This window comes from Oryctolagus cuniculus, chromosome 6 (assembly GCF_051225735.1).
Source record: "Oryctolagus cuniculus isolate XC-2025 breed Fujian yellow rabbit chromosome 6, ASM5122573v1, whole genome shotgun sequence".
NCBI lineage: Eukaryota > Metazoa > Chordata > Mammalia > Lagomorpha > Leporidae > Oryctolagus > Oryctolagus cuniculus.
In genome coordinates, this window is record NC_142872.1 from 3,082,877 (window position 1) to 3,109,700 (window position 26,824).

The window sequence follows — 26,824 nt, forward strand, 5'->3', positions numbered from 1 at the left end:
AGGGCTGGGTCTCAGTCACCAGGCTCCAGAGCTGCTCCTGAGTAGTTCTAATCCAGTGACCTCATTGTGTGCAGTGCAACTAGGTAGGGGCTGTGAGGCTGGGATGTGGGTAAGGAAGGAGACAGAGGACCACGGTGTTGGGGGGCGGGGGCTGAGGGAGTCAGCCCCTTGCACTCCTTATGAGCAGGTCCTGTGTGCTGCATCCCTGGGCCACTTCTCAGGGCTGTGTGTGGCAGGCAAGCCTGAGGGACACAGGGACGTCTCCCCCACACCCTGCGGGTCTGCCTGCTGCCTGCTGCAATACTCGTGAGTCCTCTAGGGCACTGCAGCCCACTGCATGCGGAGCCCACCTTGAGCCCAGCCTCAGGGGACTTGGGGACACAAGACAACCATCTGTTAGTCGTGACAACATTCAGGCCAGGTCACAGCCTCCTCCTGAGCGCCTAACCACATCCTCATCTGTGTGACAAGGTGGGGTTTCTAAAAATTTAAAACCTCAAGCCAAAGTAAAGCAAAGCTGTGTAGGCTGTGTCGACTGAACATTAAGGAAACCTTTGGTACCGGAGGACGTCAGATGCCGGACACCTGGCACCGGCCACGACGTCAGGCGGGAATAGGTGTTGACTGCTGATTGGCTTACTGCTTCCAGCTTGCTCACCATGCCCGCACGATAACTGCCACTAACAGAATGTGGTTTTGCCTTTGAACCCCGCGCCGCCCGCGCACTGCTGCAACTCTGCTGCCTTCTCCAGGCTCCTCTGTGGAAAGGCAGTCACCAGCTGGCTCCTAGACTCCTAACTTGATCTCAAAGTGTCGCTGTGTTTTAATCGATGCACCAGCCACACTCTGTCTGCTTGAAAGCCATCATCAGGGGCCACCCCTGTCAGCCTCTTCCTCTCTCGGGGCAGCCAGGACCAGAAGACAGAGCGGGTCGGGGACAGGTGGGGGCAGACCGAGGCCCTGGGCATTCTGAGAACTGGTTTCCTCTCAAGCACGTAGCAAATTCACTGCTGAACGTCCCCTAAAGGAATCATCACCAGTTTGAGGAACCGGAGCAGCAGCCTCACCCACACGAGCATTTGGGCCACAGCCCGAGTCAGGGCTGGGTCTGAGTCCCCTAGGGCCGGCATTTGGGACCCCTGGCAGGTGGGCCGACTCCTGGAGACTCGGGATGTGTGCTCACCCGCGAAGTAGACAGGCCCTTCAGCTTGGCTGAGTTCCTGGCTGTAGTCCACGTACCGGTAGGGGTGAAGAGGGTGATGCCGCCCATGGAGTATGGGTCCCGGCTCCAGCGCTTGACTGTGCCGTAGGGGCACAGGGCCCGCAGCTCCCTCTCAGGGTGTGCGTGGACGGCGGCCAGGTCGTTCAAGACCATGTCCAGGATGCGCTCGCTGTTCAAGGCCGTGAAGAAGGCTGAGTCTTCCTCCCTGGTGAAGGAGGCCAGCAGGACGTCCGAGGTGTGTGAGAAGGCGTGGCTGGGGCAGTAGATGAAGTGGGAGGGCCGGTCGGTGGTGGACATGCCGCTGGTGATGCATTCCCAGAAGCGCTTGGTGGCGCTGCTGTAGTGCGCCTGGCGCAGCGAGTGCTCCTTGGCCGGGCTCTGTGGGGGCCGGAAACACAACAGCCGCGTGGCCTTGGCTGTGGTGGCCACTACCAGGAAGTCGGCCGCCAGGCGCTCCCGCGGCTGCAGTGGGTCCGGTGTCCCGAGAGTGACGTGTACTCGCCCCCACAACGTGTCCACCTCATGCGCGGGCGAGTACAGCCGCACTGTCCTGGGCAGGAGGGTGTCTTGCAAGGCCTGGGGCAGCTGGTCGAAGCCCCCAGCGATCTCACGATACCTGGACACAGGCGGGAGGGGAGGCTAACTTTGGGCTCTTGGCAGCGTCTGCCCTGGGTCTCCAGCTCAGGGTGGTGAGTACGTCTTTGTGGCTTCAGATCGCACGGTTGGGAAGCAAGGGTCTGGTGGCTGGGGCCTGAGTTTCAGCACGCCTGACCCATCCTCCTGGGCTGAAAAGCAGCCACACCCCAGCATGGACCCCCAAATCGGAGCTGGGGCCACTCTCCCTGGACTCTGGACGGTCCTCAGAGCAGGGTCTAGACAGCAGGCAGCAGCGCAGGCCCTGGCCCAGACCCATGGACTCCTGTGTTCCAGCAGCACCCCCCACCTCCCCAGTGACACGGAGGCTGGCCCCCTGGCTGCCCCCACCTCTGCCCTTGGCCGCCCCACGCCCGTGCACCCTACCGGAGGTCCTGGAGGAGGGAGATGGAAGCCTGCATGGTTTCGATGAAGGCCTTGTGGTAGCCAGAGTCTGGTTCCAGCAGGTCCTCGATCATCTGCATGGCGCCGAGGCTCAGGTCCCCACGGTGGACAGGAACTCCTGCAGCCGGGTGCAGGGAGAGGCCAGGGAGGCCTCCCAGCCAGGGCCAGTGAGGAACGGAGTCAGGGTGGGTAGCCCGAGTCTGTGTCAGTGCAGCCTGCTCTGTGGGACCCCACCCCAGCCACACAGCGGGCGGCCGCATCCCCACTGGTAAGCTCTGCTGCTGAAGCTGTCCCAGGCCTCTGCCGGCCTTCACCGGTGTCGCCCCCCATGATGCCGTGAGCTCTCCCCGGATGCCGGGAGCCCTGAGCTGTTCTCCCTGGGTCCCTCTCTCCTCCTCTCTAGCCCTCCTGTCCTCACAGAGCCTGCCTTCCAGCAGGGGAGAAGCACGTGGAACCGGGACAATGGCCGTGGGAGAGGGCAGCGGCCTGCGGGCTGACGACTGACCTTGGTGGTGAAGGAGCCAGACTTCCTCAGAATGTGCTCACAGCTGCTGGTCTTCAGTTCCTCCTCCACCTGCGCACACCGGAGAGTCTGCTGCAGCCCACCCCACCCCCCGCCCAGTCCCTGGCTGTGTGTGTGTGTGTGTGTGTGTGTGTGTGTTCAGGGCTTGCTCCATGTGGACCCTGGGTTCCAGGATTGTGTCCTGAAACTGACTGGTGAGTCCAGACACTCTGGTCTTGTACCTGTCGTGGGGTATGCGGAGGGAGGGCCCCAGGCTCACTGGCCCGCGGGCTCCCAGAGGTGGAAGCCCGCGTTGCCACAGTGGGGCGGGCCTGGGCCCCCTGAGCTGTTCAGTGAGGCTGGACAGGATCTGACCTCCTTGGCAGGACACCGGGGCAGGGCCTCCCCTGAGAACTCGTGTCCCACGGAGGACAAAGGCACTGGTCATGCTGGGTGACCCTCACCCAGACAGCCAAGGGTGGGTGGGCCTTTCAGGCTGGGCCGGCAGGGTTTCCCCGTGTGCCCAGGCTCGGTCACACACTCACACCCAGTCTCGGCTTCGGCCTGGGCCTGCCTTCTGCACCTCTGGCCGAGCGTGGGGTCAGGTGCTCACGGCGACTGCTGGGCATGGCGCCTCCTGAGCAGGGGGCTGGGGCTGGGGCCCACCATCCTTCCCCTCCCCCTCCCGAGGGGGTGGGAGAGACGCCTGCGGAGGCTCACCAGAGGTGGCCCCACGGCGGCAGCGGCCCTCGTGGGCTCACCTTCCACAGACTGCAGGAAGAGCTGCTCGGCCGTCTTGCCCTTCTCTGCTCTGACAGGGTAGCCCAGCGGCCCGGGGTCGGCCTGCATGTGCCCCAGGCACTGCCGCATGCCGTTGACCAGCACCCAGGTCTGGCTGTTCCGAGGCCAGAACTCCTGGAGGGGCAACCCTAGCTTCCAGACGAGCCTGAGGGCCAGCCTGCGGGAAGAGGAGTCGCCCACCTGCCCTGCTCCCGGGGCACTGCTCCTGCCTCCACGGACTCACCCGGCCGCCCAGCCTCCACGCACAGAGTCCCAGGGGCCCCGGCAAGTGGCGGCACAGCCAGCAGGGGGCCAGGCAGCCTTGCTGTGGTGTCACCACGCCATGACGGTCCCCCACACTGGCTAGCGCTGTCTCACTGTGCTGGGACCTGTGACCTCCAGGCCATCAGGTGCAGCCATTCCAGCCCCAGAGATGCCATGGGGGCTCACGGGGTGCATCCTCTGGAGGCCACCCCACCCTTCCCGAGTCCCTGGGCTGCACCCTGTGAGCCCACTCCACCCTCTGGGATGGCCCCAGCAGACTGGGCCGCTCTTGACCTCCAAGCTGTAGCCTTCTGCAGTGCCCAGCACGTGGCCCCTTGCCTGGCAGGCAGTGCAGTCATGCCCATTAGATAGATGACAGCACAAAAGCCTGCAACTCTTAATGATCTGGGATGGGCCCCAGCCCCTCCCCACCCCTGCTGGCCTGCCCCTCCTTGTGTCACCTGGCCTTGGTGTGGGCACCCACCAGGTAGCCTTCCTACCGCCACGTTCTCTCCACCGTACCTGTGACTGACAGGAATCCGCATGGCGCCCAACTCCACGTGCCACGGCACTCCAGGCACTCTGTGGGTCTACCCTGCCGCCCACACGCCCCGAGGCCTCCAGCACAGTCACCTGGAAAGACAGCCCTGTCCTGGCCCCGTCCACGCCAGCCGCATCCCCACACCCCACACCCCAGTTCCCACGTCTGCCCCACTACTGGGTCCCACCACCTGCTCTCCCAGCCCTCCCCCTGGGTCTGTACCCTGCTCTCCAGCACTGTCCCCTGCCGAGTTCCCCACCCTCTGCTCAGAGGGATCCTCCTGAGCCCGGCCGTGCACCTGGTGGCCAGCTTCCTGCAGGGTCTTGGCCACGGTGAGCCTGGCTATGCCAGCCCCAATCACGACAATCCTCTTCCTCTCAGCCGTCTTCCCCAGCCCCTCTCGGGCCAGCTGCACCAGCTCTTCATACTGGGGGTCCTCAAAGCACTTGACAAGCTTGAAGTCCTGGGTAGCCGAACTCAGCACGGACAGGAGGGCAAGGACCAGCCAGCCTGGGTAGGTGACAGTGCAGACAGCAGTCAACCCCACACGGAGGAGTGGCTTTGTCACCAGGCCTGTGATGCGGGGTCCCAGCTCTCCCATTTCTTTCCTGCCCTACCAGAGGGTGCCTCCATCAGGGGGCTTTCCACAGACTGCCGCTGGCCAGCGATGCTCCCTCGGGGACTAACGCCCCTGCTGCACACCTGCCAACAGCTAGCCTGGAGGCCAGGCCCTCAGCCCAGGAGGACCGGTGGGGGGCTGCTTGCCACACTGACAGAATGTCTGTCGGGCTGAGAAGACCCTAAAGCATGGCAGCGTGGAGGGACGCTGTCCACTAAGGCACACAGCCTCCGAGACATGTGTACAGCTCGGACCAGCCCCAGTACAGCCCCTGACTCCCACAGAACTCAGGCCCAGGAAGCATGCGTTGGCCCCAAGTGCCTCACGGCACTTGCTGTTTGCCAAGCAAAGTCAATGACAAACCCATGGCCCTCATTCTCTTTCCTACGCAGCTAACCGACCACCAGTCCCTGACTCTGGGGTCAGGGTGAGTCTGCCCACCACCCTGGCCAGCCCCAGGCTCCTCGGTGGACACCTGGGGTCAGGTCTGGTTGATGAATAACTGAGTGAGGAGTAGATCTGGAAAGTGTCCATCGTACATCTTCAACTTGCTCCTTCTCAAACGCACCTGTCTGTTACTGGCCTCCTGGGCGAGGGCTCCCAGCCCCTCCTTGGTGGAGGTTTCCTCCCACCAGCTTTGCAACCACAAGATCACCGCCTGTCCCCTTGGCCTCCTACACCCAGACTCCTTGCTTCAAACCCATGCCAGGGGTCCTTGCCTGTGCTGCTACAGCACTGTCCTCACAGGACCCTGTCTCTCTCCACCCCGTGCTAGGAGAGCCCCTTGGGGAGTCACCGCCGGCCGCCCCCCGACTCAGGCCCCTGCTCCTGCCCAAGACCCCGAGCTTGGCCTCGGCGAGACATCTGCTTCGGGGGCTCAGCCCGGCGCCTCCTGTGCACCCCGGGCTCACACGTCTTTCCTGCCGCAGAGACTCTGATGCCCAACCGTGGGGCAGGGCTGGCCCTCGGCCTGGCCGGAAACCGCAGCGGGTGAGGGGACGAAACTCCATGCTGCGAGCTCCCGCCCCGGGCACCAAGCCCCTCACTCTGCACGCGGGAACCCGGGGCTTGGTGTGTGCGTGCGTCGGAGTCTCACAGAGCACCGACCCCCAAGGGCTGTGCCCCCAGGGGCTTGCTCAGCACCTCCCGATCTCTGAGTGCCGGGCCTGTCCCCCGAGATCCCCAGGCCCCACGTTGGGCAGGGGAAACCAAATGGTGCGTGCTGGACCGGCTCTGCATATGGGGGTGAAAGTGACCGCAGGGTGGTGGTCTCTTGTCCAGGACGCCAGGCAATGCTGGGCACGTTCTCTGTCTTCACCCTGGACTGACCACACATGTGTGTCATTGGTTAAAGTGTCTACACTGCACGGCACACACCCCACACCTCTCAAAACTCAGGTCAGACTCTAAAGCATAAATACGTGCCCATGTGCTAACACTAACATTGCATTTTGCAGGTTAAAAAAGGTGGGGGATGGGGTGGGAAGAGGACAACAGAGGAGAGGCAGGAGCCGAAATCACTGTAGGAGCTGTCCCCTGGGGGAAGCCGCAGGACTGGGCACAGCATGGGCTGGGCGGGCGGTGGGGACACCTGGGAGGCCTGCTCGTGCTCTGCCTGTGCCTTGCTCGGGATCCCGGGAGCCCTGTGCCTGGAATGTGCAGTTCTGATAAAACATCCGCAAATTCCAACAGAAGAAAAGCCCAACAAAGACTTTTTTTTTAAATATCCCTGTCCCTTCCCAGGAGGCCCCTCGGTGCTGCCAGGGCCCAGGATGTGGGCGGCTCAGATCCTGCGCTCACCTGGGGGCAGGTCTTCTTTCCCGCTTGTGAGCAAGCCGAGGCTGCCAGGAGCGTGGACCTGCTGACAGCCCCACTCCTGTCGAAGGGGCGGGCCGGACCTGAGACCTCGCCAAACCTGGCCCCTGGGGGAACGCTCAGGACAAGAGAAAACGAAACCGACATCTGACTCAGCCACTGAGCGGAATCAGCAGCACAGGTGTGCTCACAGGTGTGCACCTGATGCCCAGAGGAGCCCGGGGAGCTCCGGGCCTGGGATGCGGGCACCCCCTCAGAAGGTGGGGACGGCCTCCAGGTGCATCCTGAGCACAGGGCGCTGCCCCTGTGGGCCCGGTGGCCACTCTCCCAGCCGCTTGTGCCCGGGGGCTGGTGAGGTCTGCTGGGGGCCTGGCCAGCACAGCTTCCTGTCCCTCCATCTACCCAGAGCCAGGAGAGGGGTCCCCAAGGGAGGCCTGGGTTGGGAGAGTTTTCTGCTAGCCCTCTGATGGGAGGGGCAAAGTTTGGGCCCATGGTGGGCACCCCATGGCAGCCCAGGCACGGGGTCTGGTCGGGAGGGCAGCCAAGTCCAGGAGCTAGCAGGAGCAGAATGCTGGGCCGGCAGGGGTAGGCCCAGTCCGTGTCCTGCCTGATGGCACTCTGGAGCCCGTGCCTGGCCCAGGCCCTTGCCACCGCTCTGTTTTGTTCTTGTCAGCCAACCTAGGGTACGTGAGTCACCCTAGAGCCCAGTCTGCTCTCGATCATGTCCCTGAGCCATGCCCCCGCCTCACCTGCCGACCCTGTGCATGGCAAAGGCACAGTGGAGACAGTGTAGGCCGTGGGGGACAGCATGAGGGCGGAAGCCCTGGCTGCACCTCCTCTGTCCCTGCCATGCACCCCACTTCCACTGTAACCATGCACAGAACCCCAGGGAGCAGTGGAGGGGTGTTGCCGATCGGGCAAGAGAAGGGAGACAGAACAGGGGCCCAGGAGAACACACAGCACACAGCACAGCCCCCTGCCCCAGACACACACTCGGCTCCCTCCTCCGAACCATCCCAGAACATCCCACCCTGTGAGAAGGAGAAGGCACAGGAGGAAGAGGCGGGGACAGGGAGGGGCTCAGACCGTGGCCTCTCACTGAAACCAGCAGCCCAGGAAGCTGTGTTAGGGGAGAGTCCCCGTCCTGCGCTGGGGCCCGGGGAGGCAAGCGTACCTCCTTTTGGAGTGGCCAGCCTGTGAGAGGGCCTTGCCAGTTCTGCTGTGCCCACCCCACAGGGCCGCGCCTTGGCAGCAGGTAAGGGGCCACACACCTGGGAGCCTGCCCAGGGCCTGCAGCACCCGTGCCCACAAGGCCAGGGCTGCAGCTGGTCGTCAGCCTCTGGGAGGGTGGGTTGAGGTCAGAGACCCCTGCAAGGATGTGTGTGTCACCTTCTTTTCTCACGAGCCCGTGGCTTTGGCCTCCCTGCAGCTGGGCTTCCCAGACTCTCTGTCCCCTTATATACGGGCCCTGCCGGGGAGCTTGGGGAGGAGAAGGGAAGAGGGTGGGATTTTCAGGTGTCTGTCAATGCCAGCTGGGGCTCATGACTCTGCCTGACAACCAGGAAGGCATCCTGGAATGACGCAAGAGGCACATGGTGCAAGAGTGTGCCGACTAGTGGCTGGCCAGGTGGGGACGAGGCCTCAGTTTCCACCTCCCTCGCTGTCTCTGCGATCCAGCGCCTGTGCTGTCTCCCAGCTTCCTACAGAGGGTGGGACCCCAGACCTGGCGTGGACTCACCCAGCCTCACCCAGGCTTGCCTGGCCTTCGCTCCCAAGAACTGCACCTGGACAGGTTCCAGAGAGAGCAGTGGTAGGCTGGTGGGGAGCACTGTAGGGGTCTGCCACGGCGGGGGTGGGGGGCAGCTGGCTCCTGGGCCCCACTGGGCTCCAGGCTGTCCTCCTCTCTGCCCTGGGGCCCTCTGCATGCCTGGACACAGTGCTGTCTCCACTCTGCCTCGGGCACTTCTTGGCTCTGAGCCTTGTTAAAGACAAAAGTTATTTGTACCACTTTTGGGGACCATAAGACAGACTTAATACGATGTGGCTTTTTTTAAAGATGTACAATATTTATGTGAAAGTTAGAGTGACAGAGAGAGGAGAGAGAGATGGAAAAAGAGAGAGAGGAGAGAAAGAGAGATCGATCTTCCAGCTGCTGGTTCAGTCCCAGATGGCCACAATGGCCAGGGCAGGGCCTGGACCAGGCTGAAGCCAGGAGTCCGGGACTCCATCCTGGCCCCCCACGTGGGCGGCAGGGGCCCAAGTACTGGGCCTTCAGCTGCCTTACCAGGAACATTAGCAGGGAGCTGCATTGGAGGTGCAGTAGCCGGGACTCCAACCGGTGCGCCAATATGGAACACCATGATGCAGGCTGTGGCTTAACCCGCTGCGCCACACTGCTTGTCCTGGCACAATGGGTCTTTCAAAACAAGTTTTATCGTGTCTTTGTGGCTTACAACATGATGTTACAGATGCACGCAGATAATGAAATGGCTTCTGTAGCGAAGCCGATTAAGATAGCTTTGTCACTGCCTTTGTTGTGACAAAAGGAACTAAAATCTGCTACTTAACAGAAATCCCTGGTACAGTCCCATTTGATTAACTTTAGCCCTTGTTTGTACATTGGTTCTCTACACTGGTTCCTCTTGCCTGTCTGCTGTTTTATATCCTTCGACCTGCATCTCCCCGTTCTCTCTCCACTCTCCGCCCTGGTAACCACTGTTCCATTCTCTCTCTGTATATTTGAGATTTAGAAAAGACAGAACCCAAGCAGGATCATGCACTATCCTTATGTCTGGCTTATTTTACTCAGTAGAGTGGCCTCCAAGTCCATCTATGCTGTTGCAAATAACAGGATCTGCTTTCCATTTAAAAAAGACTTATTTATTTATTTGAAAGTGAGAGAGAGATCTTCCATCCGTTGATTCACTCCCCAGATGGCCACAACAGCCAAGGCTGGGCCAGGCAGGAGCCAGGATCTTCATCTGGGTCTCCCATATGGGTGCTGGCTGCTCTACTTCTGATCCAGCTCCCTGCTGTGGCCCTGGAAGGCAGCAGAAGACAGTCCAAGTGCTTGGGCCCCTGCACCCGTGTTGCAGACCTAGAAGAGGCTCCTGGCTGCAAATCGGCTCAGCTCTGGCCATTGCGACCATTTGGGGAGTGAAACAGTGGAGGGAAGACCTCTCTCTCCCCTTTCTCTGCCTCTGCCTCTCTGTACCTCTGCCTTTCAAATAAATAAATAAATCCTACAAAAAAGTGCCGTGAGAGCATAGGAATCTCTCCTGCCCTTGGCCGCTGCCCCACACGCTGGGTCACACAGGAGTTCCACTTTAGGAACCTCCACACTGTTTCCCAAAGTGGTGCGTCCGTCTGCTGCCTGGCAGCCGTGTGTGAGGCACCCTTGTCTCCACGCTGTCACCGTCTTTCTGGTGACAGCCATGATGTGAGGTGGTTGATGCAGCGGTTGTCACCTGTGTTTCCCCGACGAGTCCGATCCTGAGCTCTTTTTCACACACCTTCTAGTTGATAAATGTCTTCTTTAGAGAAGTCTCTTCAAAGTCTGTGTCCACTTCTTAGTCAGGTTATTTGTTTTTCTGTGATTGAGTTACAAGGATTTCCGTGTAAGTTTTGGGTATTAACCCCGGATCAGATGTGTGGTTTGCCCACAGTTTTCCTAGTGTGTGGACTGCCTTTTCATTGTGCCGAGTGCTTCTTCCGCTGTGCAGACTTTCCAGTTTCGTGTGGTATGATTTATTTACTTATTCTAAAAAGATTATTTATTACTGTTTCTTCATTTGAGAGAGAGATGGACAGGGCTCCCCTCTGCTAACTCAGTCCTCGCATGCATGCAGTGGCTTGAGCTGGGTTGGGGCTAGAGCCAGGATCTGGGCGCTTCATTCGTCTGCAGTGTGCGTGGCAGGAACCAAGCTACCTGAGCTCTGCCTCCCGGAGTCTGCATTGGTGGGAATCTGGAGTCAGGAGCCAGACTTGGGTCAAACCCAAGGACTCCCGTGCGTGACGTGGGCTTCTTGACCACCAGGCCAAGCGCCTGCCCCCTCTTTCAGTGACTTTTGCGTTTGCAGCCTAGGATTTGCTGTGATGGCCAAAAATGATTGACAAGGCCAATGTGAAGATTCCCCTGCTGTTGTCTTCTAGGAGTTTTATGGTTTCAGCTGTTAGGTTTCGAGCTGACTTTAGCATATGGTGTAAGATTGAAGAATTAAAATTGCAGGCCTAAACCTCCTTCCCCAAAGCTGAAACCCCGTGGGGCAGGGGTTGTATAGTTTCGGTTCCTTATCTTTACAGCTGCACCTGTGTGAGGATGAGGGGCCGAAGCTGTGTAACCCTTGCCTCACCCATCATTCCCGCCAGATGTCCTTTGAACTCCCCACGCGTGCTAATGAGTTTCCCGTGGTGTGGGTTGATTTGCTAATTAGTTTCCTGCAGTGTGAGATGATTTGCTAAATGGTACCATAATGTGTGCAATGTCTCTGAAAACCCTATAAAAACCCTGACCCTTGACTTCTCGGGGCTGCTTGTTCCTGTGTGTTCAGAGAGCCCCAGCATGCTGGATCAATAAACCCCTTGCTGATTGCATGAGAGTGTCTCTTGGAGTCGTTCCTTGTGTGGCGGATGTTTCTCGACCCTAATAAGATAAGGGTCCAAAGTCATACTTTTTACATGGAAATGTGGTTTTCCCAGCGCTATTTATTGAAGAGATTGTTCCTTCCTCATGTGTGCCCTACATTTGGGTTTTGTAACAGGAGGGAGAGATTGGGCCCCACTCCAAATACAACAGGGACAGAGATTCATGCTGCATTGCAGGGTGGGGGTCAGAGCACAGAAAACTACCTGGAGGAGGCATCAGGGCTAAAGGAGAGTCAGCAAGATTCTTGCTGAAGGCAGGCCCGGGTGACGCAGAGGATGGGAGATCCGACCAGATTTGGTGGGTGGGGGACTCCTGCTGAACCGACCTGACAGGGTTCTTGCAAAAAGTGGACCGAAGCAGCCAAGGACAGAGCCCAAGGTCAGACTTCAGCTTGGTGGAAGGAGAGAGCCTTTGTCAGCACCCCAGTCTGCTCTCCTGGAACAGTGGAGGTCCGTGTGTCGCTGCGGAGGACACTTGCTGGGTGCGAGCACTCAGGTGTCCATGAGAAGGAAGACACAGAGGACAGCGGCTTGAAGCATCTCACCTGGAGGGGCGAGGGCAGCGGGTCAGCAATACAGTCTCTGGTTTGCAGTTTGAACGTCTCCAGGGGCAGCGCTGGGGGGCCGTGCTGCAGCAGACGTGTCCACAGGGCATCCGCCATGCTCACTCGCTTGCAGTCGACGCCAGCCCACCCAGCATCAGCCCGCAGGGTGTGGGAAAGGGAGGTGTTAGTTCTCAGTGACTCCGTGTCAGGGGGCGGGAGGAAAGTGGGGAACGTTGGTTTGGAGCCTGAAGCTGAGGAAGCTGGGGACCGAGAACCTGCAGGCAGGGCTGTGGTCTCCCCACTGACACGGACCACGTCTGGACAGTCCTCCACTGCTGAGCAAAGGCGACCAAGTGAAGTTATTCTTGTCAAAGTAAGTCTTGTCTCATTGTGCTCGGCCCGCTCATTTACACAAGCGCAGTACCATTGTTCATGGACCACAAGGCCTTTGGAAGTTTGCTTTTCTGGAACTTTCCGTAAGGAATCTCCAACTTCAGGTTTGTTAAAGCCTCTTAAGGCCAGGAAGCCGAGTCCAGAAATCAGCAGTGCGTTTCACGTGGGACACTTCAGAGGAGGTGAACCCCGCGCTTCTCAGGTACCCAGGGGTCCTGAGGTGTGTGGGCCCGGCCTGTCGTCCCGGGAGTCCTGAAGCCAGGTCCAGGCGGCCTTGGTGAAGCGTCTCTTGGTGACAGTGCTCAGACAGCGTTCTCTCTGGTGTGTCTGCGAGCTCTCTCCAGAGACCCACGTCAGAGTTGGAGTGGTTGGCCTGGTGGGTGGATGCGTGGGTGCCAGCTGGGCCCTCCAGGCTGTCTTGGCTCCCCCAGTCCCCAGCTGCCGCCTCTCTCTGCACACGGAGGGGACTCCCAGACCCATGATGCTCGGAAGCCAGGCTGTGCTGGGATACCAGAGGGCTCTGTGCACGGGGAGGCAGGCAGTAGGGTCAGGACTGTGGGGTGCCAGGACCCGGGAGGAGCATTCGATGTTCTGCACCACCTGACAGCAGCAGGAGCCCCAGTGAGGAAGCAGCTCGCCCAGGTGGGGAGCCCTGGAGCTGGGCTTTGGAGGCTGGCCCTGGGCACCCGCTCCCCAGGAGTCCTGTGCACCTCGTCCAGGCCCCCTGGTCTCCAGTGCCTTCCTTTCAAGTGCATTCAACCTGGCTGCCTGGAGGGGGGAGAAGGGAGCCCTGGCAGAGGGGCTGGAGCTGGCCCTCTGGACTCTGTGTTCCTGAGTGTGTGGCTTGCCTGAGTGTTTAGCTTGTTGGCACTGTCTAGCTGGCCTGGGGAGGGCGCACCCTACCGCTCCCTGCTCTCACAGCTGCTGGCCCCCAGGTCTGTTCTCTGCCTCTGGGACGTGGCCACACTGAGTGCTGTGTGCGCGAGGAGTGACTCGGCCTTGACTTGTGTCGGTGTGCGACAGTGAACGCAGGGTCCTCCAGGCTGCGTCACCCTGCGTGGCGGGCACAGAGCACATCCGCGTTCTGCTGGGCACTAGTGAGCCAGCAAATCACTGACCCCAGAGCTGAGGACCAGCGAGTCGGGGGGCACAAGAGGTACAGCTGTCCCCAGGGACAGGCACAGCACAAGCTGACGCTGTGATTCTGTGCGCGGTGATGGTGCAAGGGGGACGAGGTTCAGCCTGTGGGACTCCGTCCCCTGAGCAGGTCCTGAGCCTCTGTGGTGGGGGGTGAGGCTGCACACCCTGGACCCCAGGTCCAGTGAGGGCAGGAGCATCAGGGAGGCAGCAGGAGCCGTGTTCACACTCAAGACAGGGCCTGGGGTGGCAGGACCCGCACTGCCTCCACTCTGTCTCCCTGGGATCCTCAGAGGGCGTGGCCCAGGCTGTCGACCTTTCTGGAGACAGGGTCTGTGAGAGTGGAGGGCTGGGGCCCCCTGCCCAGACAGATGCTGGGAGGAAAGTACGGGGGAGGAGGCGGTGAGCTGCTGACTCACGGGCCTCCTGGGCTGTTCGAGAGATAACTGCCGCCTCCTCATGGCAGCCGGCCAGTGTAGCCGGGATGCCTTGCCCAGTCTAGCTGGGATGCCTTGCCCTGGAGCGGCTTGAAGGGCTGGTTATCACAGGGCACCTGGAAGTCTCGGGGCTCCAGGTTGCTGGGCTGGAGACTTCCCTGGGTTCCCCCCAGCCCCTCTGCACTCCCCTCATTAAGTGCTAGGATGACTGAGCCACTTCTCAACACAGTGCCAGGCCATCTGGGAAGCAGGTGCAACTGAGTGGAGGCTGGAGGAAGGAGGGAGACCTAGGCGGGGGCAGCAGACACCGTCCTCCCCAGGGGAGGACATTTCAGAGGAGACACAGGGTAGTGCCCGTGAAATGATTGATGCGGTCGCAGGTCGGACGGGCAGGCCGTGGACAGCTGCAGGGAGCAGGAGCCCAGCTGCTCCATCTGTCCTCACACCCGCGGGCCACTGGGCTGCTGTTTAAACAAAGCTCAAGGATATCCTGCGCTGTCTTGCGTGTGTCTCCTTTCAATAGCCAGGGAACGGGCAGGCAGGAGAACGAGCAGAGAGCAGACACCACGGCCGACGTGAAGCGTGGGAGAGGCCGCTGTGGAACAGTCCTGGACCTGGGGCCAGAGAGGCTGTGCCGAGGCGGTGAGCCTGGGCCCCAGCCATGCACACGGCAGGAAGGGCCCCTGCAGAAGAAGAAAGGTGTATCTGGGCCGTGCTTCCAGTTCCTGCGATGTCTGCCACAGGGTGGCAGGGGCCCGAGCACTTGGGCCAGCCCGGCACACTGGGGTACTGGGTCGTGGGCGCAGCTTGACCCTCTGGGCCACAGCGGCTGTCCTGGATGACAGTCGGCTGTCAAATCCTCTGGTTTATTGTGGGTTCCCTGATGGAATCTTCTAGCTGTCATTCCTTCCTCTTCATCAGTCGTGAGGCTTCCAGAAAGCGAGAGTGACTTCCGGGGAGGGCAGATTGGTAACCTGCGTAAGCTCCTTAAAAGCCACCTCTCTCCTTCCCAGAAATCCCCTCCAGGAATTTATTCCAGGGCAACAATCATCCAAGTACTGCAAAGGTTGTGTGTAAAGGAGGCTCTCGAGGACAATCTGTCCACGCGAAAACCGGGACAAGCTAAACATTCATCTCCCAGGGGGTCTGGTAAACAGATCGCTGTCAGTTCCAGTAGTGGGACATGTCTCAGCGATGCATGAGGATCGGAACTGCACTCATCGAGGTGGAAAACCCAAAGAATCTAAGCACAGAAGTCACACTCGTGTTTAAAACCTGCGTGTGCAGTGTGTGTCGATGTGGAAGCAAACCCAGGTCCGGCACCTGCGGAATCCCGGAAGCTGGCTTCCTGAGGCCTTCCTGAACTACCCGCTTCGCTAAGGAATGTGTGCTGTGTTCCTAATCTGAGAAGACAACCCATCAGCAATTCACAAGGCTACCTTCTCTGACGAGGAGTTCCTACGTAGCCACTCCTTCTCTGAATTCGTACTTGCAGCCAACAGTGTCCAGCACGGAATTTAGGACTTCGCCCCCCTCACGTGACTCGGTCAACATGACCGCGAGGCTGGGGACGGTTGTTCTGCTGCTTCTGCTTTTGGAAGCCATACAGGATCAATCACCGTTTTTGGAAAAGCTCAACACAACTTTAGGCACTCTCTTGGGCCCTTCAAAATGTGTTAGGGGGCGATCAGTGCCTACGCGTGCTTGAAAATGCGCAGCAGTTCTGAGGCCTCTCCCGTCCACTCTTAGACGAGCATGAGGGGCAGAGTAATGGCTCCTCAGAGATGTCCACAGCCTGGTCCAGGGCCTGAGGGTGTGGTTCACGGTTGGTAGAAAAGAGCGAGGTTTGCCCGAGGACGGAGGCTGCCGGTCTGCAGCCCTTACACCAGGAGATGACTCTGAATGATCCAGGGGCCCAGCGTCCCCAGCTGTGGAAGGCGGGGACACAAGAGCAGCTCTGACGTGGTGTGAGAGGCCCAGCCTGACACAGACACTTTGCACACAGGAGCAGGGCCGGGCGGCCAGGATGCCAGGAAGTGTCCTGGAGCCACTGTGGGAACGCTGTCCTGCCCACACCTTGATGTCTCCTAGCGAGACCCGTGCCACACTTCTGACTTACAGGTAGAAGATGTAGGGTGTTTGAAGCCACAGAATTTGTGTTAATTTGCTATACCAGCACTGGAAAACTAACCCAGTGCCCAACAGAGATGTGCTCATCTTCATTCCAATACCCAGTCCTGATCCAGAAACAAACCCCTGTGAATATAAGTGGACTCATGCCGCCCCCGTGGAGGGGGGGTGGCGCCCCCAACACCGTGTTGACATGTGTGGAGCTTGTATTCTGCACCCAGAGATCTGCTTTGCACTCAGGGGCATCTGAAGCATTCGGAGTTCCAGTGTGACATCCCCTTTAACACATGCTCCTGAAACTCTCTCCACCATCGAGGCTGAGCCGCCGCTCAGACCTGCTGCGAGGACACACTGTCCCCTCCAGTGGGCTTTCCCGTCCTGTATGCACCCTTCAGTGACCGTCTGAAGACACTCTGTGCAAACAGTGGTTGCCAAAGACCTTGCCGAGGTGATCTTGGCCTGCACCAGCTCCCAGTGGCTGTCACGTGCCCAGCTCTGTCAGAGGGCTCCTATTTTATTAGCACGAAGATGGGGCAGCGCTGTCAATAGCACCCATGTGTGGGTTGCCGGGAAAGTGGCCAGCGTGACTCTTGGGTGAGCTACTGTTAGAAGTGCTGTTACCTGGATCGCCCAAACGAGTTCTCAGCCCCACGACTAATTAGCGCGGCACCGAGAAGCGAGGGCGCTGTTGACTTAGCGCCGAGGGACTCATTACTTTCAGGGTTCCTTCGGGGATCATTGCTGCCCCATCCGAAGGTCTGCTCCCTGAGACTGCGAGTCACACAACTCAAGCACGGAGCAGAAGCACAGCTGACACGGCGGGGAAGTCTTCTAGGCCCTGGCAGAGGAGCTGGAGGCTGGGAGACCCGGCTTCCAGGCTGAGGGAGTGCGTGGAGAGTGAAGCGTGCCCGGCTCCCTGGAGTCCTGCGCTGGGCTCACACGCCCTGTTTCTCTGCTGAGGGAGACGCTGCTCTCTGAGTGGACACTCCCGCTGGGTGGCCTGGCGCCCTGGGACCAGGAGTGCCGGCAGGGATGCCACAGCAGCCCTCGTTAGCCTGGGCAGATTCTCCCCGGAGGGCCTATCGGGAACTTTTTAAAAAAATGATGTTTACTTCCCTGGGATAAGCAGAGCCGTCAGCAGGGAACACATCCCAGGGCTCACCCTGCTTCTAGGAGCCGGCTAATCAGAACTTCTCCAGCGCACGAGCACCGTGGCCCCGGGGTGCTCAATGGCTGAGGGTGGTGCCTCCTGAGTACAAGGTGCCCAGCGCTGTGGAAAATGCATAGCGGGGGAAAAGCTAGGCATGGGTTTCAACGCTTTTCGCGTTGAACCTTTTAGTTCCAGTTTTCCCTGAACTTTTTGAAGCACCGTCATAGGTACACACACACATACACATCCGTTTACCTTTTACTTGGAAACATTTCAGACTTACAGGAAAGTCACAGAAGTGGTGGAGCACACCCTACGGCTAACCCTGCACATCGCTGCAGGGTGGCCTTCTAGAATTACCAGGGCCGCAGCACAATCAGCCAAACCACAGGTCTTTCTCCAAGAACTCACTAAACCCAACCCAGGCTCCCACGTGGCACTGAACCGCGTCTCAGCCTCCTTCCATGGCTGGCTTCCCCACACCCTTCCCTGTCGTCCCGGACTTCAACACGTGTTAGATGTTCCATTCACTTCTGTGTTGCGTGTTAGATGTTCTGTTTCATTAAACCCTGCAAAAACCTTCTGACCTGGGCAGAATTATGCTCACAGGTTTAATATTTCCATTTATTCATTTTATTTATTTTGTTTAGGAGGCAGAGAGACAGGAACACATGAGAGAGAGAGAGAGAGAGAGAGAGAGAGAGAGAGAGAGAGAGAAACAGAATTTTCCCATCTGCTGGTTTTCTCGGCAAATATCCACTACCTATGGGCTGGTTCAGGCTGAAGCCAGGAGCTGGGAACTCTCTCTGGGCCTCCTATGTGGGTAGCAGGGACTCGAGTACTTGAGCCATCGGGTGCTGCCTCCCAGGGTGCACATTAGGAGGCAGTGCAGTCAGGAGAAGAGTTGGGACTGGAACCCTGGACTCTGACCTGGGATGGAAAAGTCTGAACGGCCAAACCCCTCCCCGTCTCTTCACAAGTTTTAGAGAAGAAATAAAGACCCAATGAGGTTAAGAAATCACCCACAGTCCCAAAGTTCCTTTTTTTAAATTTTTTTTTTTTTGACAGGCAGAGCGGACAGTGAGAGAGAGAGACAGAGAGAAAGGTCTTCCTTTGCCGTTGGTTCACCCTCCAATGGCCGCCGCGGCCGGCGCGTTGCGGCCGGCGCACCGCGCTGATCCGATGGCAGGAGCCAGGAGCCAGGTGCTTTTCCTGGTCTCCCATGGGGTGCAGGGCCCAAGCACCTGGGCCATCCTCCACTGCACTCCCTGGCCACAGCAGAGGGCTGGCCTGGAAGAAGGGCAACCGGGACAGAATCCGGCGCCCCGACCGGGACTAGAACCGGTGTGCCGGCGCCGCTAGGCGGAGGATTAGCCTAGTGAGCCGCGGCGCCGGCCCCAAAGTTCCTTTTGTTGTCTTGTTTTGTTCTTGGTTCTTGGGTGGTGAAGACCTACCCACTTAACGAACGCTTAAAGGCGCAGCATCGTACTGCAGACATTACGCTAAGTGGTGGATCTTTGGAAGTCATTCTTTATGTACGACTGTACCTACATACGCTCAGCCGACATCTCCACAGCTCCTGCCCCGTCCCCCAGCAGCCATCGCACACTTGACTGTTTATTCCACCTTGACTAAGGTGTATCTGAAAAACAAAACTGTGTACGTTTATGTTGTCTAATGTGATGTTTTGGCATATTAAGAGTTTTCTAAAATCTCATGGAAATAAGTATTATGGGAAAATATGAATGGATTTCAAAAATCTTCTGCACCAAAATAAACATCTCTTAACTCCATTTTCCATGAACTTTTTTTAAAAGATTTATTTATTTATTTGAAAGTCATAGCTACACAGAGAGGAGAGGCAGAGAGAGAGAGAGAGAGAGAGAGAGAGAGTCTTCCATCCGATGATTCACTCCCCAGTTGGCCACAATGGCCGGAACTGTACCGATCGGAAGCCAGGAGCCAGGAGCTTCTTCCGGGTCTCCCACATGGGTGCAGGGGCCCAAGGACTTGGCCATCTTCTATTACTTTTCCCAGGCCATAGCAGAGGGCTGGATCAGAAGTGGAGCAGCTGGGTCTCAAAACAGTGCACATATGGGATGCCGGCGCTTCAGGCCAGGGTGTTAACCCACTGTGCCACAGCGCCGGCCCCTGCATGCACTCTTGAAGAATTTCTCCTATGTATGCATTGTGAAATGATTAAACCAAGCTGACTAGCATAGCCACCACCTCATACACTTATCCTTGCTTTCTGGTGAGAAGATCTGAGCGCTGTTCTCTTAGCAATTTCCAAGTGTCTGTTAACGTTGGTCTTCATGCTGCACAGAGCTCTGCAGAGCTACTCATCTTGTCCAGCTGAAACCCGTGCCCTTGGACCCACACAACAGGTCCTCATTCCCCCACCCCTCCTGCCTGGAAACCACCCTTCCACTCTCTGCTCATCTGGGGCCGACCTTTTTGGACTCCACAGGTGAGATCACGCAGTACCTGTTTTTCTTGCCTGGCGCATTTCACCCAGCATGAGTTTCCCCAGGTCGTCACACAGGCCAGAATTTGTACACCATAGTCCCTATCCATCCATCTGCTGGGGGTCCTTTGGTTAATCTCTAACCTGGCTATTGAGAATAACACTGACATGAACACACAAGTGCAAGTGTCTCTGGGAAAGCCTGACTTCATTTCCCTTGGAGATGTGTCAGTAGTGGGATTGCTGGGCCACGTGGCGGTTCTCTGTGATTTTCTGAAAACCTCCGCCCTCCGCCGTTTCTCCCATCATGGCAGCAGTAATCGACCTCCCGCCCACAGCGTGCACACACTCCCTCACCTCCTCACCAGTGCTTGTTATTATTCTAGTGATAGCTGTTCTGACCGCTGTGAGGCAGCAGCTCCCGACTCACCCAGAGAGTGGGTTTGAACTTGTCTGTGTCTGATGATCAGTGATATCGAGCGGCATCTGGAACATGCAGAGCCCAGCTCCTGGTCTCTGCCCACCCGAGCCCCGACCTGCTTGTCTGTCACCATCTTCCCTAGTGAATGGCACCTCCATACTTTCAATTGTTCAAATCAAAACCCAGGAGGGTAGGGTGGGAAACATCATTATGTTCCCAAAGCTGTCTATATGAAATGCAAGAAATCTGTTCCCTTTAGATAAATTTTAAAAATAATAATTTAAAAACCACAGGGGGCTGTCCTGGCTGCCTCTCATGCACTCACATCAGCAAATCCAAGGCTGTGCTCCTGGAGCACATCCGGGCCCCGCCTGGCCCCACCCACCCTCTCACCTCCGCAGTCTCCGAGGTCTCCTGGCTTCTCTGCCTCTGCCCTGGGCCCTGCTTGTCCATTGGCAGCACAGCAGTGCAGGCCTCACTCCTCCTGTCTTTCCCTAAAGGTAAGGATGCTACAACGCAATGGGCTGTAGGACACTCGGCTACGTGTGAACTTCAGGGCCCAGTGTCATGCTGTAGCAGGGTAAGCTGCCACCTGTGATACTGGCATCCTGTAGGGGCGCCGGTTCGTGTCTTGGCTGCTCTACTTCTGATCCAGCTCCCTGCTAATAGACTGGGAAAAGCAGCAGCAGATGGCCCAAGCGTTCAGGCCCCTGCCACCCATGTGGGAGACCCGGATGAAGCTCCTGGCTCCTGCATTGAGGCCACCTGGGGAGTGAACCAGTGGATGGAAGACTCTCTCACTCTGTCTTTTCCTTTCTCTTTGCAACTCTGACTTTCACATAAATAAATCTTTTAAAACAACGTGCACTTCAGGTAAATACCTTTTACGCACCTTTTTAGTATAAGGGGCATGTTGGAAGATATACTCTTGACGTTCACCTCAATCCTTTTCGTGTGCTTTGTCAGAATTGGAGACATGGAAAAGAACTATTTACTCTTCTGAATGTGGATGGGGTCTGTCTTACACCTCTCTGACAGAAAACCACAGACTGGGCCATTCGCAATGAGAACAAATTCATTTCCCTTGGTTCTGGAGGCTGGGAGCCCAAGATCAGAGCGTCAGCTTCTCGTGGGAGCCTGCTTGCTGCATCATCTCAGGTCGTCAGCGAGCGGGTGAGAGAGAGCAAAGGCGAACTCGCAGCCTGCAGCCCCGCAAAATCAGCATCAATCCTCTCACGAGGGAAACACTCCAACCGTCCAAACACCTGCCATCAGGCTCCCTGGTCTACACGGCGACACTGAGGGTAGGGTTCCATCAGGCTCCCTGATCTACACCGCGGCACTGAGGGTAGGGTTCCATCAGGCTCCCTGGTCTACACCGCGGGCACTGAGGGTAGGATTCCATCAGGCTCCCTGGTCTACACCGCGGGCACTGAGGGTAGGGTTCCATCAGGCTCCCTGGTCTACACCGCGGGCACTGAGGGTAGGGTTCCATCAGGCTCCCTGGTCTACACCGCGGCACTGAGGGTAGGATTCCATCAGGCTCCCTGGTCTACACCGCGGGCACTGAGGGTAGGATTCCATCAGGCTCCCTGGTCTACACCGCGGGCACTGAGGGTAGGGTTCCATCAGGCTCCCTGGTCTACACCGCGGGCACTGAGGGTAGGATTCCATCAGGCTCCCTGGTCTACACCGCGGGCACTGAGGGTAGGGTTCCATCAGGCTCCCTGGTCTACACCGCGGGCACTGAGGGTAGGGTTCCATCAGGCTCCCTGGTCTACACCGCGGGCACTGAGGGTAGGGTTCCATCAGGCTCCCTGGTCTACACCGTGGGCACTGAGGGTAGGGTTCCATCAGGCTCCCTGGTCTACACCGCGGGCACTGAGGGTAGGGTTCCATCAGGCTCCCTGGTCTACACCGCGGCACTGAGGGTAGGGTTCCATCAGGCTCCCTGGTCTACACCGCGGGCACTGAGGGTAGGGTTCCATCAGGCTCCCTGGTCTACACAGCAGGCACTGAGGGTAGGGTTCCATCAGGCTCCCTGGTCTACACTGTGGGCACTGAGGGTAGGGTTCCATCAGGCTCCCTGGTCTACACCGCGGCACTGAGGGTAGGGTTCCATCAGGCTCCCTGGTCTACACCACGGGCACTGAGGGTAGGATTCCATCAGACTCCCTGGTCTACACCGCGGGCACTGAGGGTAGGGTTCCATCAGGCTCCCTGGTCTACACCGCGGCACTGAGGGTAGGGTTCCATCAGGCTCCCTGTTCTACACGGCGACACTGAGGGTAGGGTTCCATCAGGCTCCCTGGTCTACACCGCGGCACTGACGGTAGGGTTTCCAGCTCATGTTGTTTGGAGGGCATGTGCCATACACTCAGTGCCTTTTCCCATTTTATTTGTTTGCACAAACGAGCAGGCAAACTCAGGTGCATTCCATTTGGCATAGCTGATCATACATTACCAGTGTAGACGCTGGACTCCTGACATTACATGACACATATTATGTTGAACGATTGAGTGGTTAATTTCATGCGCCAACGTGCCTGGCCCCAGGAAGCCCACATGAATTATGATTTTGGGTGTGTCTGGGAGGGTGTTCCCGGGAGGGCTGGGCATTTGAATCAGTGGACTCAGTATGGAGGACTGCCCTCCCCAGCATGGTGAGCAACATCCCAGAAGATGAGATCCTAAATAGGACAGAGGGTGGAGGAAGGAGAAATTTGCCCACTTTGCTCCCTGCCTGACTGCCTGGGCTGGGCCACTTGTCCTCTCCTACCCCTGGCCTGGGATTTCTTCCCTGGCTCCTGGACCTGGACCTGGACCGGGACCTGACTGACCATTGGCTTCTCTGGGTTGTCAGCTTGCAGACGGCAGAGGTTTGGCTACTGTGATCTCATGAGCCGGTGCCTCGTGCTAAATCTCTTGGCAGATACAAATTGTGTGTGTGCGTGTGTGTGCATGTGCACATGTTGTGTGCATGTGTGTGTGCATGTGCACATGTGTGTGTGTGCGTGTGCATATCCTGCTGGCTCTGCTTCTCTGGAGAACTCTAACAAGAGTACTTGGACATCTACTGTCCCCGGGTGTTCTCCACCAATGGTAATTCCTGACACAGAGCATGAGAGCCACATAGTGCACAGTGTGTCCCAACAATCCCATCTCCATCAGCACTGGGTCACCCACAGTGTCACTCACAACAAGCAAGCTTCAAGAAACAGGCAGCCACTTGAGCAGTGTACCTCTTCTTACCCTGTGCCCATTCATCATGAAAGCCTAGCCTAAAACTACACCTAGCTTCTGGTTCTTTCCCCTGGGTCATCTTGCCAAAAATCACTTGTTCTTGTAAATATGACATCTTTACGGTTTAGTGACTTATCTATGATCCTCCACAACTTTGCGTCATGTATGTGGCATTCTTTATATATATCTGTATATATATAAATATATAAAAGATTTATTTATTTATTTGAAAGTCAGAGTTACACACAGAGAGAAGGAGAGACAGATAGAGGTCTTTCATCCGCTGGTTCACTCCCCAACTGGCTGCAATGACCAGAGCTGCACCGACCTGAAGCCAGGAGCCAGGAGCTTCTTCTGGGTCTCCCATGCAGGTGTGTATGCCCAAGGACTTGGGCCATCTTCTACTGCTTCCTCAGGCCATAGCAGAGAGCTGGATCGGAAGTGGAGCTGCTGGGACTTGAACTGGTGGCCATATGAGAAGCCAGCACTGCCGGTGGTGGCATTACCCACTATGCCGCATCTGGCATTCTTAACTGTTGGGTAGGCTGTGATTTTGCTGTGGACATTGAAGACCTTCATGTAAATAAAGCGATTTGTAGCTGAGCTTTGGCTGAATATCATTCAGCAACAGCATCAACCATACCATGAATATTCTTTAGTTTGACAGACATGAGAATGTTTACAGGTAAAATCTCACCCAAGACGTGCATAGGTTCATACATGAGAAGCAAAGTAAACAAATGTGCGAGTTTCATTCAAGTCCTTTCTCTCCTTAAGTATCTCTAATTGCATTTTTGTAAGTAGTTTTTACAACATAATGCACTTCATTTTAATAGTTTTACAAAATTTTTCTTTATAAAACTTGGCCTATTTCTCAATCACAGATGATTTCAGAACATACATGTTTTTCCTAAGACTTCTGCCTTAATTTTTTCTAACTCCTATTACACAGTTCTTTCCCCTACTTTACACCAAATTTTGAAACTTTTTTTTCAAAGGATTTGACATTAAATCATTAATGTAGCTTAATTCAAAGTAGTACACTAGAAACGGCTATGTGGGCTCTTCATAACTCCATAAACACCTAGATGCAGTGCTGATCTTTTTATTAACTTAAAAAATGATTTATTTTACTTGAAAGGCACAGAGAGAGAGAGAGAGGCTTTCATTAGTTGTTTCACTCTTCAGTTAACTGCAACAGAGTAGCCAGGGCTGGGCCAGGCAGAAGCCAAGAGCCAGGGACTCCCTCCAAGTCTCCCACGTGGGTGCCAAGGAACGGCCTCCCAGGCCCATCATCAGGGGGCTGGGTGGCAAGCACAGCAGGCAGCACTTGAAGGAGGCACTCCAACAGGGGGAGCCAGTGTTGCAAGGGGTGACTCACCCTGCTGTGCCAGACGTCCATCCGCACAGCAAACACGCGTGCATGCACGCGGCAGACACCAGACCTGAGCGCATCAGCTTCACTCCAGAGGAGCTACTCCGCCTCAGCCCACCCTCCCCAGGCTTTTCCTCGACTCTGCCCTCAGGTGACCTCCACTCTGCCCTCGGCTCCAGCCATTCTGCCCCTGGGTGACCTCGACTCTGCCTTCGGCTCCAGCCGTTCTGCCCCTGGGCGACCTCGACTCTGCCCTTGGCTCCAGCCATTCTGCGTCTGGGTGACCTCAACTCTGCCCTCGGCTCCAGCCATTCCTAGTCTGGGTGACCTCGGCTCCAACCTCGGCTCCAGCCATTCCGAGTCTGGGTGACCCAGGCTTGCTCCCACCTCAGAGACCTCCCAGATGCCGTTCTCTCTGCCCCTGCAGTTCTGCTTGAATTCTGCACGCGTTGCCCCTCGTTGCACGTTGCTTCCTCCTCGGCCACGACCTTCCCATGTGGCCTCCCCAGTCACAGCACTCACAGTGCATTCTCCACGCCCTCTGCCACGATCATCCCCTTTGTGAGTGAAACCAGCGCCGTCTTAGGCTCTGGCCGGTCTCCACCTTGTACAGTAAGTGTTGGCCTCTCCAGCATCCAGGCTGGCCAACCAAAAGTCAGGTGACCAAGCGGCCCAACCACCGCACGCCAACGGGATCGGGGCTCCCACTTCCTTAGCCCTGCAAGGCTGTAACAAGACCCACTGTCCCCGCAGGGCCTTGCACCCTTGCCCTCTCTCTCCAACCCCAGCAATGACCCTTCTCCCTGACTCCGGGGTTTGGTCAGCACGTCCACCCAGGTAAACTCACTTGTTTCCTGTCGCTCTCTCGCTGGAGTTCAGGGTTTCCTGTCTTTGCCTTCTGCTCTGTTCTAGCAGTGGTGCCAGAGCAGAGCCTGTCTCAGGATGGGCACGCAGGGAACACTCGCCGAATGAACGAACGGCACACACAGGTGCCGGGAGCAAGGAGCTAGGAGCCAGGCCCGGCCTCACTGGCACGGCTCCCTCGCCCTCCCACGGCTGGCCCTCCATCCCCCTGGCTGAATGGATTCCGCACATGGGCATCTTTAGGAAAAGAGGCGCAGAACAGAGAGGAGGCGGAATACGAACCTATGGCCAGACCACATTGTTCAGAGAGAAATCCGCAGAGGTGGGTGACCAACTGCCGCGTGCACATCCACGGAACACGCGGAACGTGCGGCAGGAGGCCCCGACCCCAGCGGCCCGGCCACTCTTACATGAGGGCTGAGAAGGGCTGAGCCTTTGTCTCTGCTCCACCAGCCATGGCCCAGGAGTTTCGGCACACACTTTACCCGGAACAGGCAAACAACCCCTCCGTGCCAGGGTGGAGGGCCAGGTCAGACCCTGCACTGCCGCCTTTTCTGCGGAGCTCGCTCTGGGCTTTGTCTAGGCAAAGCTTTCTAGCTTTTCGGGAAGCCCACAGGTGGAGGTACGCAGCGGGCTGCCAGGTTCCGGGGGACAGTGACTCCCCAGGGGGTCGCACAAGCTGGTGGCCTGGGACGGGCTGCCAGGTTCCGGGGGACAGTGACTCCCCAGGGGGTCGCACAAGCTGGTGGCCTGGGACGGGCTGCTGCCACTCAGCAGGCAGGAGGACGCCCGGGAGCTCCAGGCCCACAGCCTAAGGTCGGATTCTCAGCAACTAAGAATACAGGAAGCCAGGGGCTGAGGAAACGCAGGGACCCCCGGCCAACGCTGATCTCGGGCGGCTCTGAGTGTCAAGGCTCTCCGCACTTCTCGGGCGACCCCCGCCACGGAAGAAAGACGCAGGCCTGGACAGCCGCCTCACAGCGGCGGGGGCACCGCCACGGCCTGCAGGGCCTGCAGGGAGCGGACGCCCACGCCCCGCTCCGGGTGCGGGCCCAGGGCTTGCAGGCTACCAACTCCAGGGTGATGCTGCTGTCATTTGGGGACTACGCTTGGGAAGCACCGCCCCCCGCAGTAAAGGCCTTCCTCCGCGACCCCGCTTCGCCCCAGCAACGGGGGCTGGGACTCGGGAGGGAAAGCGGGACGGGGAAGCCGGACGGCGCCCCTCCTCCAGGGGCTT

At 57.9% G+C, this 26,824-nt stretch overlaps 1 protein-coding gene and 1 long non-coding RNA gene across 2 annotated transcripts; both read right to left on the reverse strand.

Annotated features, from left to right (window-relative positions):
- Positions 1-1,004: 1,004 nt before the first annotated feature.
- On the reverse strand, positions 1,005-5,357 carry LOC100355677 (L-amino-acid oxidase). The gene is given in 8 exon segments (XM_089335754.1): positions 1,005-1,249; positions 1,252-1,838; positions 2,243-2,375; positions 2,762-2,834; positions 3,531-3,720; positions 4,329-4,397; positions 4,399-4,439; positions 4,646-5,357. Coding segments are annotated over 8 exon segments (1,641 nt in total). The 5' UTR covers positions 4,949-5,357.
- Positions 5,358-23,546: 18,189 nt separating this feature from the next.
- On the reverse strand, positions 23,547-26,810 carry LOC149125943 (uncharacterized). The gene is made up of 2 exons (XR_016235008.1): positions 25,571-26,810; positions 23,547-23,904 (listed from the first exon to the last, which is right to left on the reverse strand). It is a non-coding gene; the product is annotated as an uncharacterized LOC149125943 (long non-coding RNA).
- Positions 26,811-26,824: the final 14 nt, after the last annotated feature.